The sequence below is a fragment of the Coturnix japonica genome, chromosome 4, assembly GCF_001577835.2.
Source record: "Coturnix japonica isolate 7356 chromosome 4, Coturnix japonica 2.1, whole genome shotgun sequence".
NCBI lineage: Eukaryota > Metazoa > Chordata > Aves > Galliformes > Phasianidae > Coturnix > Coturnix japonica.
The window spans coordinates 54,700,672-54,714,758 of NC_029519.1; the positions used below are offsets into that span (position 1 = coordinate 54,700,672).

At 42.3% G+C, this 14,087-nt stretch overlaps 1 protein-coding gene across 2 annotated transcripts in view; it reads left to right on the forward strand.

Moving 5' to 3' along the window:
- The first annotated feature begins 1,821 nt into the window (after positions 1-1,821).
- The window catches only part of NFKB1 (nuclear factor kappa B subunit 1), a 53,955-nt gene continuing 41,689 nt past the window's right edge, over positions 1,822-14,087 (forward strand). For both annotated transcript variants that reach the window (XM_015862092.2, XM_015862093.2), the window contains exons 1-3: positions 1,822-2,170; positions 12,862-12,914; positions 13,951-14,035. In XM_015862092.2, the coding sequence (XP_015717578.1) occupies positions 12,870-12,914; positions 13,951-14,035 (130 nt within the window). In that variant the 5' untranslated portion in view covers positions 1,822-2,170; positions 12,862-12,869. The remainder of the gene's footprint in view (positions 2,171-12,861; positions 12,915-13,950; positions 14,036-14,087) is intronic.

Here is a 14,087-nt window from a genome sequence, read left to right on the forward strand (position 1 = left end):
TTGTGAACTCTCCAGGTGCAGAAGCATCCTGATGGTAGCAGTGCAGCCCCATGTTCTCCAGGAAAGAGGTGGCATTGTTAATGATTACAGAGTGCTCACACCTGAGTCTTGAATAGCTTCCTTGGTGGAAATGGGATTAGAGAAGTAATTGCTTATTTGGATTTTCAGGCGCTGTAGAGGAATCGCATACTTTTGAGCAGTGAACTTACAGTCTGATGCTACTGCGGGTTCCTAATGAGTTAATGTTCCCATTACAGTATTGAGTTAGGAGAATGACAATTATATTCTAAATATCGTTTAAAAAGCATTTTTCTTTAAAAACCTAGATGGTTGGGGAAGCTGCTTAGGATTTCACCAGGAAAGCTGAGTGTGAATATTTGATTATGTATCCTTTTAAAACAAATCCACTGGTATGTCTCCTTAAGTTTTGGAACTTCTTTGTCTTGTCTGGTTTCCTGGTACTTGTTCCTGCAGGTCTTGCTATGTGAGCATGCCTGTGACTAGCTGTGACATGGCATCTATTCTTTCAAATTAATCTTATTTTAAAACACTTCTCTTATTTAAAATCTATCTAGACTTCCTTCTTTCAGGGCTTTAGTACCTAGTTCTCTTCTCATTTGCTTCTGTGGAACAGATTAATACCAGGTCTTGGAAGTACAGGAATTACCCCTAAGGAAAAACATTTTATTCAGAATTGCTGAGTAGTGAAAACTTGGATTAAGAAGACAACGGGTGAACGCACCTTTAGATTTGCATCACAGAGTGGCAATCCAAATAAAGGAAATGACTGTTGTCTTGTACGCTCTTATGAGTAACCTGTATGAGATTTCAGTTCCTATATTGAGATAGAGAAAATCTTGTGCATTTCTAAGCACCTTTTGGAGCATAATTACCAATTGCAAATAAGCACATCTTAGTTCTAAGCCAGAGTTTGTAGACAAACTGTTTGTAGACAGACTGGGAGTGTTCAGCAGCAGAATCTCCCTTTATGGTGTGACTGAGTTGTATATACAGGTACATAACTACTTTCTGGTATTTCACACACACACACCCCTTTTTTTCCCCCTCCTTACCTAATCAACAGGTTTCTTATGATTTGACCGCATTTCTTCTTTTTTGTTCAGGACAGGAGTCTCTTGCTTCAACACAAGAAGCAAAAATCACATCATTCCATTCACACTGCTGTTGGTTTGAGTTTTTAACCTTTCTCAACATTTATGATTTTTCAGCTCTGAGTTAAACAAGTGAGGTGCCATCTTAGGTGGCTCTGGCACCATGAAATCGTGTCCCCTGCAGGTATACCAATGAGTTTCTGGCTGATGTAACTCAGATGAGCCACACTGGCTGTGCTCGGAGGTGCCCCTCACCCTCAGCAAACGGGCTTAAGGCTCAGCAGTAATTCAAGAAACACGATATGTGGCTCACGCTGCCTTTCTTCAGCTGTGGTGAGTGACTTGGTTACCGCTCTGCAGCACTGGCCTTCAGCACTGAGAAATCAGGTTGGTGCCGAGAGTTGTAGCTATTTTTCAGCAGTTAACTGGCCTGGACATCTACTCTGCCAGAGGCAGAACCCAGAGGATGCTGCACAGCCTACGCTCCCTGCTCGGTGCTGCTTTCAGGTGGCAGACAATGAGTAAACCTCCTTTTACGAATGGCAAGGTACTACGTCAGCAGGCTTACGTTCCTCCGCGCGTATTTCCCCCTTTGGGGCTTTCTTAGTGTCCGTCGGAGCGCTCCGACACCCGCCGCCCCGCACCTGCCCCGCGCAGCGCTGAGGCCGCGGGCCCGCGGCACGATCCGCCCCCCAGCGGCCGCTCGCTGCCTCCCCTTCCCGCCCCGCCCCGGCTGTCCCGCGCGGCCGTCACAGCGTCAGCGGGAATTTCCAGTCAGGAAGTGCGGCGGGCCGGGGGCAGGGGCGGAGCGGAGCGGAGGGAAGGGAAGGCAGGCGGCGGCCGCGCGGGCCGGGGTGCCGCTCGGCTGCCCTCGCCAGCGGGCCGGCGGCGGGGCCGCAGGAGGGAAGAACGGGGGAAAGTCCGCGCGGAGCCGGGGCTCGGGCGGCGTCACGCCGCTGATATGGCGCGGCGCTGAGGGGTGCGCGGCCGGGACACGGAGGCGACCACGGCGACGACGACGGCGCGGCTGCCCCAGCCCCAGCCCCGCGCTGAGCCAGGTGAGCCCGCCGCTCTGCTCCTGCCCAGCCGTCCCGCGGCGCCCCTTTGCCCCCGCTGGCCGCGCTCCCCGCGTCGGGCCGGGGCCGGGAGCTGGACGGGAACTCTCGGGCCGGGCCCTGGAGTTGCGGGGAGCGGCTGCCGGAGCCGTTCGGGCGGCCGAGGGGGAAAGCGGACCCCGGCGGCGGGCCGGGCCGGGCCGGGGCGCTCCCCGCTTCCTGGTGTCGAGTGTGCGCCAAGGGCGGCCGCCGCCCCGCCGGCATTTCTGTTCTCGTTGTTTATATTTCTAGTGCGGGTTTGAAAGGTCGCGCTGCGAGCGTGCGCCTCGCGGCTGTTCGGCGAGTTTCCCGGCGCGGTGCGGGAGGCTCGTGGCTGTTTGTGACGGTGCGCGGCTGAGAAGGCTGCGGAGCCGAGGAGGAGCCCCACGCGGCGCTGCGTGGCGGTGCCGGCCGTGGGGACGCGCAGCCCTGGGGCTGTCGGTGCGAGGGGCCGCTCCCTGCCCGGCTGCGGCACGTCTGGGCGCGCTGTGTGCCCAGCGGCGGAGGGGTCCGGAGCGTCGTACGGTGTGGAAAGGACGGCGACAGGACGCTTTGGAAGGGAGCGGGAGTGTTCGTCTGCTCCTCGGCACCGATATTGGGACCCGCTGATGCTCTGCGCTCCCATGGTAACTTGGGGTAGAGCAGCGCTGGTGGCTGGTTTTGCTCTCACCCAAACGAGCGCTGTTTGTGACCCGTAGCTCAGGTGAGCTGATGTTATGTGGCCATTATCGTAATGCGGCGCACGGCGGTAATTTCATTCAAATCAGTGCATTAGCGGTGCCTGTAAGCGCTTTCTGAACGAGGCTGGGAGGCAGAGACTTTGGTACTGTGCTTCACCTTCCTGCTTAAAAACGTTCTGAGTCTTTGCTAAAGGGTAGTGCTTTATAAAGTAGTACAGACTCGAAACAACTGCTTTAAAGCACCTACAGTCTTTGCCACGTGTAGTTCCCTTCTTCAGATGTCCTCTTCTAATTTATTCTTTTAACTCACAGTACTTAGTGGAACTTCCCCTCACTCGGTGCTTTGCCTTTCGAGGCTGGATGTGCCGTGCAGTGCCACCACTGTTGGGCTGACAGAACAGGTTGCAAATACGACTCTTAGTTCCTATTTACATCTAGAGTTTGTGCTGCGAAGTATTGGCTTTTGCAATAATGTTTTGGTTAAAGCAGCTTTGTTATTTCCTGGCTGTCTGTTCTAGGAAAGCATTAACCAAGATGTCATTTGGAGACGTCATCCTGTCTGCAGTGTTTTGTAACCTGCAGAAATGACTGCAGTTTAATTGAGAAAATGAAAGAGGGAGAAAGCAGCCTGTAACTATCCGGAGGTTCTCTGTTCTGTAAACTTTTGTGGCTCGATAATTTGACCAACGTGATCCCCTCAAGTGTTACTGTCAGGGTTGACTGTAGTGTTTTCAGGAGATTGCAGCAGAGATTTCGAAGAAGCTTAGTGCTGCAAAACATGAAAGACCTGTTAAAATGATTTAATCAGGAATATTAAGGAGGAGGACACTGCCTTCTTTCTGTTCTTTGCCCCCATCTTCCCTCTTTTTTTATTCCAATGGAGAAATATTGATTGACAGCAGTCACCACGAAATGAAATTGTCTTGTGAGTAATGAAAATAATTTGAAGAGAGTTAAGGGTTTAAAAATGAGAATGGCTTTGTTTCATTTCATGTCATGGTGTGTATTGTGTGTCGTTTAAAAATTGCGATGTAGTGAACTTCATTCTCATGGACACTTAGCTCAGTCAGTGTCTTTGTGATGGCTTTGAAAAGTTTGCTGATGAAGAAAATGTGCTGGGAGAGGAAAAAGGCGTCTTTGGACAGGGTAGGAGTGTGAAAGGTGGAGCAGTGCTTCGTTGAGATGCACATTGTAACATTTTCTGCTTCATTCATTGCAAAGCAGCAGTATTTGGGCACTTGCACATAAATAAAGCTGACTCAAACTTGTTTATTAATAGATATATTTTTTAATTTTCATGACAATTTCCTTCTCTTTGTCATTCCCTTTCCCCCAAACCTTCCTATCCCTTCCTTGATGAATATGTGCGGGGCCCAAAGCCAAGAGCAGTTTGGAATTCATTTTATCATGCTTCTCATCACACATGGCTCTGGAAGGACAGGAACCAAGTTGGAAGGCCCAGAAGTCTTTACCATCAAGGATCCCCTGTGCTGCCCCGAAAGCTCAAGATTCCCTTAGTAGTTATGTGTGTGCATAGTGAATGTCTTGAAGCTGCAAACATATGGTGAAAAGCAGTATTATCATTTTTACTAACGTAGAATGAGACTTAAGGTGCAGCTGTTAGTCAGAAAGTCCTGCAGTCTTGTTTAAGATACTCTGTTCAATTATTCTGTGTTTACATCGATCATGTGAGAACTCACCCACTGAAATCTTCCAGCTTTGAGTGCTGTAAATGTGTGCCAGCTTTTTCGTAAGACAAACACATCTGAATTCAGAAAATTGTTACTATTTCCTTAAGTAAACAGAAGTCTAAAGTCAGTTTAATTTTTATTTATTTCCTAACGTATTGATTGCTTCTTGTTGGGTCTCAGACACGTAATAACAGATAAGAGAAAGTTTCAGGCTAAATGATGGAAAAGAAACTCTGGTCTTGGTCACTTTCAGCTGACACAGGGTTTTTAGAAATGGAAGCTGTAATTTGATGTCCAGTAAATGAACTGTGAACTTTGCATGAAGCTCTGCATCAGTAATGTCATAATTACAGTCATCATTAATTGTGCCCTTAGGTCAGCTAGACCCAGTGTTTGCATCCAGTTTTGAGCATAGGAAGAATTCGGTGAATTCTGCTGGCAGACTGGGCAATAAGGTTTCACAGAATCACAGAATGACTCGGGTTGGAAGGGACCTCAAGGATCATGTAGTTCCAACCCCCCTGCCTGGCAGGGCCACCAAACATACACATTTACTAGATCAGGTTGCCCAGGGCCACGTCCAACCTGGTCTTGAACACCTCCAAGGACGGGGCATCCACAACCTCCCTGGGCAGCCTGTTCAGGGCCTAACCACTCTCATAGTGAAGAAGAGAAGGTTTGAAGAGATGTTCCAGATGGTTCTGGAGATGGAAGCCTTTGCTGGGGATTTTGATGGAGCTGGCAGACAGTGTGTGAAGAGGAAGTTGCTGTTGCTACTGTGTGCATTTCTTTTTTTCCCCTTTCAGCTCTGGTGTTCTTAAAAGCAGTGTCACAGTTATGTTTTTCTTCATTTAAAACACAAAACTAGCTAAGCTAGAATTCAGTCCATAGAGCAGACTGCACTTGTATCAGACATCAAAAGCTAAGTAGGTCTGAGCTGTGTGTGTTTGTGTTGTTTTGTTTTGAAACTGTGCATACTTGTGGATGGATTGTAACACACATGAAATCATCAAAGCGAGTGGTTTTTGTTTTAAGTTGCATTCGTTTAGTCTAAATGCTCTTTGTTACGTTAGAGTCTACTGGAGAAAAATTAATTCTGAAGGAGTTTTATTATTTCTTTGTAAAACACGGAGAGGAAAATAAAAGCCGTAGTAACCACTGTGCAGCTGTAGCTTTAAGCTGTGGGATGAGGAAGATTGGGACAGCTCTGTGTTAGGGCTCTTGGCATAACTGCATTGATGCTGTTCTCAGTTCGACCTGCGTTGTTCTGCCGACCATGTCACTTCTTTAGCCAGCCATTTCTGCCAAGGTGTATTTTCAGAGGCTGTTGATAATCCAAGGGATACCGAGGATTCATTGGCTCTCTGCTGTACTTGCAGTGGTCACTGCCCTTGCTGCTCTCTGAGCCCACCTTTGCAGCTGTGCTCTTTAAATGTAGGCAGTCCTTCAGTAGTTTAGAACCTGTGTGAAAGCAGCTGCTGCTATGGCAAGTCTTACATGAACTGGACCTCTGAGTTTCTTTGTTGTTTAGCTTCTCAGCAGCACTGTTCTTTCTCTCCTCAAAAAAGGAAAAGGTTTGTTCTTTAGTGCTGATGATTCATTTCACTTAAGGCTTCTGAAGTCTGTGCTCTTTGAGTTAGTGTTTGACTTTGAACAATTTTATACGAACTAGGGCTATCCCTAAAGAACATTCAGTGATTCTTCTTAATCTTCAGCAAAAAGTAACAGCATTTTAACACAATTTTTAGGTTGTTTCAAGTAAAGTTACCACCTTGTGGCTAAAATACAGTGCAGTTGCTGGAGTTGTTTTGCTGTGTTAAACCTCAGTATTTTTACATACACTTAGCATTAAGTGTATGTGATAAGCACACTGATACATTTGAATACCATTTATTACTTTGATTTAAATTGCTTTGAATGTGTTTTAATAAAAACATTTTAATTTTATTCTACTGTTGTCCAGGAAAAACAGTTTGTGATTAGGGCATTTCATTTCCTCTTGTCGTGTTGGTTTGCTGCTTTGACATCAGGTAAAGGATTAAAACAGGCAAAGAACTTGGTCGTAACGATACTTAGTAACTGGACTACATGAACAGCTGTTTTATTATCTGCCAAATAAGTTTCCTTATGCTGTAATTTTTCCTTTTAACGTGATGATTATGTGGGTTAATAATTCTGACTCCATTTCCTCCAGGTAATTCTACACTAAAAATTTCAGATTCAAAGCATCGCCCTCTTCTGAAATCTTTAATCTTTTTGATCACTTTCATTTCCCAAGTGGTTTGTAGTTTTAATGCTGTTGCCCAATGGTACATCTTTAAAATTGTAAAATATTTTCTATGTCAGCATTTTTTTTTAATTAAAAAAAAAAAAATAAACAGCACCAACTCCCTGCCCCATCCAACAGGAAATAATAAGCAAACCCTGTTAATAACAAGAGGAGGTGATTTGTGTTGGTGTGCTAGAAAAACAAACAGACAAGTTGTGTCATCCTGGGTTATGTAGCGTTACTGCAGCTTCAGAAGCCTCCACACAACTCTTTTCTTACTGCTGAGTGCTTCTACTGAAAACTTTTTTTATAGGTAATCATGCTGTGTGTTACCTTAAGGAAATAGAAGCACAGTTTACTCACAGTTTTACTGCAGAAGTTGAACATTGAGGTTTAGATTGAGAGTACGGTTTACTTGTCGACTTAAGCAAGCTAGCAATCGCTTTCATGCTTTTTAACATACTTTTCTGTTTGTGTTTGATGTCTGTATCATAATGTGAGTAAAAATGTACATGACATTCTCAATTTTTTTTGTTTCTGTTTACTTTGTATGTTTCAGAATGCTAAAGCTGTTAATCAGCTCCTATTTTGAATAACCCCAGGGACTGCTTTCTGTAGCACATTTTTAATCTCTTTGGAAAGCCTTTATGTATGTCTATAGCTCACATTTATTCTGGTTTTCCTCATTGGGCCTCAGGACAATATTAATCTAAATGATAAATATTTTGTCCACTCTAAACCTTTGTTCAGGGACTTCAGAAACAGTGTTACTTATTAAAATGATTGCAAACAAAATGAATAATTGAGAGCAATGGAAATAAAATAACCATTGGTAAAACCTTTTCTGTGTTAAGATTTTGCTTTCCTAGTACTTGGGAGGGAGGTATCTCCTTTCTTTTCTCTCCCTTTCCCTGCTCCCTCCTGCTCTTCCCCTGGAACAGTTTCTGCAGCAGCTCCATTTATGCACAGGTTTGGATGCTGGTAGTTAGCAGCTGTTGGAGCCTAGTTGTATAGACCTGCTTTAAGCAGGTTTGGACAATGTGTTCCAAATGCCAGCAAATGCTTGGAGCCCTGCCTGTACAGTAGTCCATGTTATATTGCTTTTAACAAAAATTGGGTTCATTTTTATTAAGAAAAACATCTTTTATTAAGCTCTAAAAAAGTGGTTAGATGGGCTTAAAAGAAACAAAGCTTGTCCATTTAGTATCTATTTAACTGTTGTAGGTTCATGACTCAATTTGCATCTTGAAGCTTCAGAAGATATAAACCTGCTGTTCTATGAAGAGGTAGATAACAGCAGTTCTCTAACTTCCTTCCCCTTCCCCCCATGCTTTTCTAAGAATATATTTTGCCCCGAATGCTTTTGCCTTTGAGCTGTGCAAATTGTATTATGGGGAAAAAAGCTGGGTTTCATTTCTGGAATTGCTGGTCTAAAAGAGTTTTCCATATACGGATTGTTAGAAAAATGAGCAAGGATGAATAGTTGCTCCTAAAAGAGGTAAATAGAGAAGTAAACAATACAAGGTGAAACACTGTAAGGACTGAACAGTAAAACAGTTATTGTTTCTAACTCAGTGTATCATGGCTGCTAGAGAATTTCAGAGATGCCTCTAGTAAAGATTTCTCTGCAGAGTCTGCTGTGTTGCATAGCTCAAATGCAGGGCCCATAGGGTTAGATGTATATACAAAATAAAATACAGAATGAGTCTTTGTCTCTGTTTCATCCTTAATCCTATTTTTAATAAGCAAAATAGGCCGGCTTAGGAGCATAACCACAGCAAATTGCCATTGTGTCTGATTGAAGAAACTTATTTTTAACAGTTAAATTACAATGATAGACAAATTAAAGAGAAGACCCTGGCAGACAAAAAAATGCAGGAAGACGTGTGCTTTCAGTATGTCAGGTCACTTGTAGTGTAGTAGTTGTGTTTCTCTTGTCTTGAGGCCACCTTTGCTTTTTGAATCCCAGCCCTAAAAGGTTAGAAGGGGTGTTTTTCAAAATGAAAACTTTAAACTGTCAGGCTAACTCCACTTCAAGATTGTAATGATCTTTGAGTAATAAAGATCATCACCCACTGACATACATGCCTCCATTTTGCCTTTACAGGATGTCTTTATTTCTATCCCGTTAAGCTGATCTGTGCTATAAACAAACCATTTTCCAAAAAATATTAACCTATCTGGAGCTCAGTCTTTACAGTGAACTCATAAAAAGTAATGGATGTGTTTTAGGAAGGTGAGTTGATGCTTTATATTTTAAAACAGCAGCAGGCAGACACCCTATCATTTCTATTCATTTTCAGAGGACATAATGGAAGTTATGTCACAATAACTTTAAGAGATTTAAGAAATTTAAGGGATGAGTGGCTATTGAGTCTCTGCTGTGCGTCACTCTCATTTATGATGAGGAAAGTCTTTGTGGGATGGGGAAGTTGGTAAAACACTCGATCACTTGTCACTGCAGACCAATAAAACAAAAAACCAGAACAGCAAATCCTCAACATATTCACAGATGAGAAGTAGAGACATGCTCACTATGACTCTTTGAAGGTCTGGGAGAGGAAGCGTATACAGTGTTTTTTATCTGGTCCTGTGTGAGAAGTTATCATCATCTGTTAGTTTACCAGTGCACTTCAAATCTTAACTATTCAGATTTGGGGGATTGAAGCTCACGTTTCTTTTGGGGCTTAGGGGGATGTTGCAACTGCATAGATTGCTCTGAAAGTAATGCCTCCTGTTTATTTCCATGGAAACTACAACAGATACAAAGAGCACAATAACGTTAGTTGATATAGCAAATTCTTAGCTACAAATAACTATTTTTCATCATCATTATTACCATTATCTATTCATTTTTGCAGCAATGAACAAGAGCCTTCATGCTGTGCTCATAAAATCTGTGCCAGCCCAGGTGACCCACTGTCACCACTGCTGAACCACTCTACCTATCAAGTCCCTGTACTCACATCCACTGTTTCATCTCCATATCCTTGCAACCAGCGTCGAGTGTCATTGGGTGCAATTTTTTCTGCATAGTGGAATTTATTTCCACTTTGCTTCATACTGCCGTCTTGTGGAACTGCCCCTCTGTTGCCATCTGTTTCATGATAGTGAAATGCAATGGAATCTTGGTGGGAAGGTTCAGCCTCTGCTGCCATATCACCAACACCTGCCTCTGACATCCCAGGGCAACATAGTGACATAGGAGGCATTACTTTTGGAGCAGACCTCTTATTTAGGGTAGTATGCAAATGATTTTGTTTCCTGTTTGCAGGAATAAGAAGCCATTCTAATCTGTTAGTACTGGTACTATTCAGGTTTTTACCTGAGCCAGTGTTAGGAGAACAAAGATGGATGGAGTCTGAAGGCTTGATTTATGTATTTTTTTAATAGCATGCATCTGCTGTGTGAGGAGTATTCTTAAATAACTGGGTGTTAGTGTCAGGATTAAAGTTTGGTTTCTAGTAGTTCCATTGGGTTATGATTGTCTCTGCAGCTGTCTTCCTGAATGATAATCTTCCTAAATAAATATATGGAGCTTTTATATAAACACAATAAATGAATTCTGCTCTCTTCCATCAGTGGTTGCTTGTACCAGGTGTTATTCGGGTATTAATGAGGAGGAGACAGGCAAACTATCTGCTATTATATTCTGTTGGTTGGTAAGGCTGGTGCAATTCAGTCAGGTTCCATATATGTGTATGAATCCATGAGGGTAAACAAAGCTACTCGTGGTAGGTGCTCATCTTTTTATGCATGCTGGGAAAGTGCATAGAGATTCATGCAGTGTGGAAGAAGGGCATTTAAAAGATAAACAACTAAGTGTTAGGATCTGTCTTTAATGGTAGAGTCTCATTTTGTGCATACGTTTGTGGGTTATTCTCTGTCATGTAATTAATGTTTCCTGGATTTGCCATGGTCTTCTTAGAAGAAGAGGAAGCTTTGAGATTTGATAACAAGAAAAAAATGCCAAGCAAAAATGCTATTCTGGAGGCTGTACTCCTGGAACAGTTTTGTCCTTTGTTTGCCTTTGAACAAGGACAAAGCTTATAATAAAACACAGAGTGTTCTCAGCCATTTAGAGGGTTCATTTTAAATTGCTGGGTTAATTTTTGTCCAGGCCCTGAAAGGGCACTCGAGTGTCAATTTGTATACACAAAGCCGAATGTTTGTACATCTAAGTCATCCTGTATTTATAATAAACTGGCTTAGCACTCACACTACAGAGAATGTCTTTAACCTTTCCCCCAAGCACTGCAGCTTAAGTAAGAGGTACCTGTGCTGTTGGTGCTTGAAAGGTTGTTCTTAGTGTCTGGTTGCAAACATTTTAATACAGACCTGCAGTGTCTGAGCAGTGTGTAGGTAGTAACTTTGCTTCTGAATGGATTGTTCATCATTAGTGACTTCTCTTTTGCTCTGGGGATGTTGTTGTTCCTTGGATCTGCCAAAAAAAAACCCCAAACAAAACAAAAACCCAACCAGAAATAGCAGTTCTGGTAAGGTGGATTTGAAGTATTGATGCTAGTAGGCATTTATTTCTGAGTTAACTTTGGTCCCAGAGGTTGTTCAGTTAATAGTTTTCAGAAGTACTGCTTCTCTAATATTTTTCAACTACAAAATCACTGGTTTGCAAACCATTTCCCACAGAGTTCTGCTGGAGTGAGAGCGATGCAGTCAAAGAAAGCAGAGTATGGCAAAGGTGGTGGAAAATTGTGTTAAGTTTATCCTGATGGGCTTACGGATAAAGGTGTGAGATGTTCTGTTTGAAAAGGTTGTGGAAAAGTCTGCAGTTAGCAAACCGGACAGTTGGGATTGATTGTAGTTCCTCAGAATCTTTGTTACCGTTATTTGGGGATTTTAGGTCTTTCTAAACATAACTTTGCTTATGTGACGCACAAAATAGGAACTAATTAAATATGAGAGATGACACGGATGGCTGTGTGTTGTCACTGGAGCTCGTTAATGATCTGAGTCTGTCACAGTGAAACATGCAAAAATTCCAGCCATCTATTGGATATTTGCCTGATTTTTTCAGAGTGCATATAATGACTCAGATTTTCTTTACTTGTATACTAGTTCACTTCAAAACGTGATTCATGTTCACTGTGGTGGAAAACGAGTACCAGCAACACGTTCGTAACTATTTTTAGTTATTACCCGTATTCAGAATGTCTGTGTGTATGCAGACATGAGTCTTGAAATTGTCACTATTGTTATTTTCAGGTGTCCCCTTGGAGAGCCTCTTTTATTTAGCAGCCTCAACACAAATGGAATTGTAATTCTTTCAGTAATGTCTACATGAGAAGAAATAGCAGCTGCATTTTTAAAGCAGACCTAGAAAGTTCCAGGTTCCACTACTGGCTTGCCATTCCATGTCCTGGAAAGATAAGGCAGGCTAAACCAGCTTTGACATCAAGACCTCTGCAGAGGGTTATGTTTTTTGTGTAGCCAGAATTGTCACTGTCAGCACCATTGGTGTCTGGATGTCAAACATTTGTGGACCTTGGGAAATAAAGGTGCTTCAAAGGAGTCGATGTTTCACTCTTTTGTTTATTTTATTTAGAGAGAAAACATGGAATGTTCCTTCTTGGAGATTCTTATCTTTCATTTAGTAGTCCTTCACGAGAAAGATGTTAGGATTCATTCATTAACGATCTTGAAGACTTTAATTGTATAAAAATGCAGAGTGCTTCCTTTGCTGTACTATGATAATGATTTTGCTTACTCAAGCAGAATAGTCAGGCTAAAGACAGGTACAAATTAAGTCCTAATTTTAATGAATTTGTGATAAATTTTGACTTCAGGACTTTGACTGGAGTCTTGAGGTGCTTGGGAGCAAGCAATGGAAGATCCTAGCTGTAACTGATCCTGTCCTTAGCCCATGCAGTGCAAATACTGGGGAATTTGGGGAGTGTTTTAGAAGTTATTAATGTGCTGTAAGTAAATTAAGCTTTTTAGCTTTCAGTATTAATCTGTATTTCAAAAAAAAAAAAAAGTTCTTATTCTTTATTTCAGGACTTAAAATGGCAGGAGAGGATCCATATATCATGGGAGTGTCAGATCCCCAAGTGAGTGGCTTTGTGTATTTTCACTCTTTTCTTTACTAGGTATTTGTGTTGGTTACCTCTTATACTGTCCTGCCATTTCCTAGCCTTAAGAACATGGAAATGTAAAAGCAATACAGCTATTTTCTAAGCCAGTCTTTACATGACCAGTAAAGTACCTTACCACTGGTGGAATGGCTAAAGTATAAAGGAGGAACAGTATAAAGTATAAAGGCCTGTTTGAAGAAACAGTTGATAACCATCTCGTTTTTATGGCCTGTTTGCCTGTGATATTTGCTCTGAAGTTCCTCCTGTGGCAGGCATTAGACTTGACCTGAAAATAATGCCACCTATGCACTGAAGCATTGTATCATTTCAGTTGAAATTTGTCTTGATATTGATGACTAGAATGTTCTTTAACTCACAGATCAGTAGATCTTGGCTTTTCCACAGCTCTTCCACATCTCATCATTTCATGCTTCATTTTAACTGTGAGAATAATGCTTGAGTGAAAGGTTGGAGTGAAGAACAGGCCATTTCTACTCACCTTCATTTCCACTTTAGAAGATTTATACTTGACAATAATTACAGTGGGTTAAGACATGTCGATATTCAAAACAAAAACTGTAATTTCACCTAGGCATTATGTTTCCTTGCTTTAGAATTTGTAGATTTATTTGAATAAGGAATGTAGTCTGGTGGGGTTTAATTGCAGAATTCGAAATTAAAACTTAAGTGGATCTCAGCGGGTCTTTGAGCAAGTCATGTAGGGTCAGATATCCAGAATTTGGCATCTCGTCTCTTTTGAGCAAACAACTGACAACTGTTAGTCTGTAAACAAAATGCAGGCTTAGGAACTGTGCTGAGCTCAGTGCAGACATGTCACACTGGTAAAAGTTTCACTGCTATCAGCTTTGCTGGCATTGCTGTTAACAGCAAAAATAAACCAAGATATAAAATGTCAACCTATTGAAATCTGAACGTAGAGAAATTTGTTTCTAAAAGTTGCTTTAGGAAACTGTATGTGTAGTAATGAAGAATGTGCTCTCTTTCAATGTAGATGTTTGCAATGGACCAGCTCATGGGAATGAATACAATATTTAATAATACAGGTTACATCACCTCAGACTTACCACTACGAACAGGTAGGAACTGTTGCTGTTTGATTGTATTATTTTCATGCTGTTTCTCCTGGCT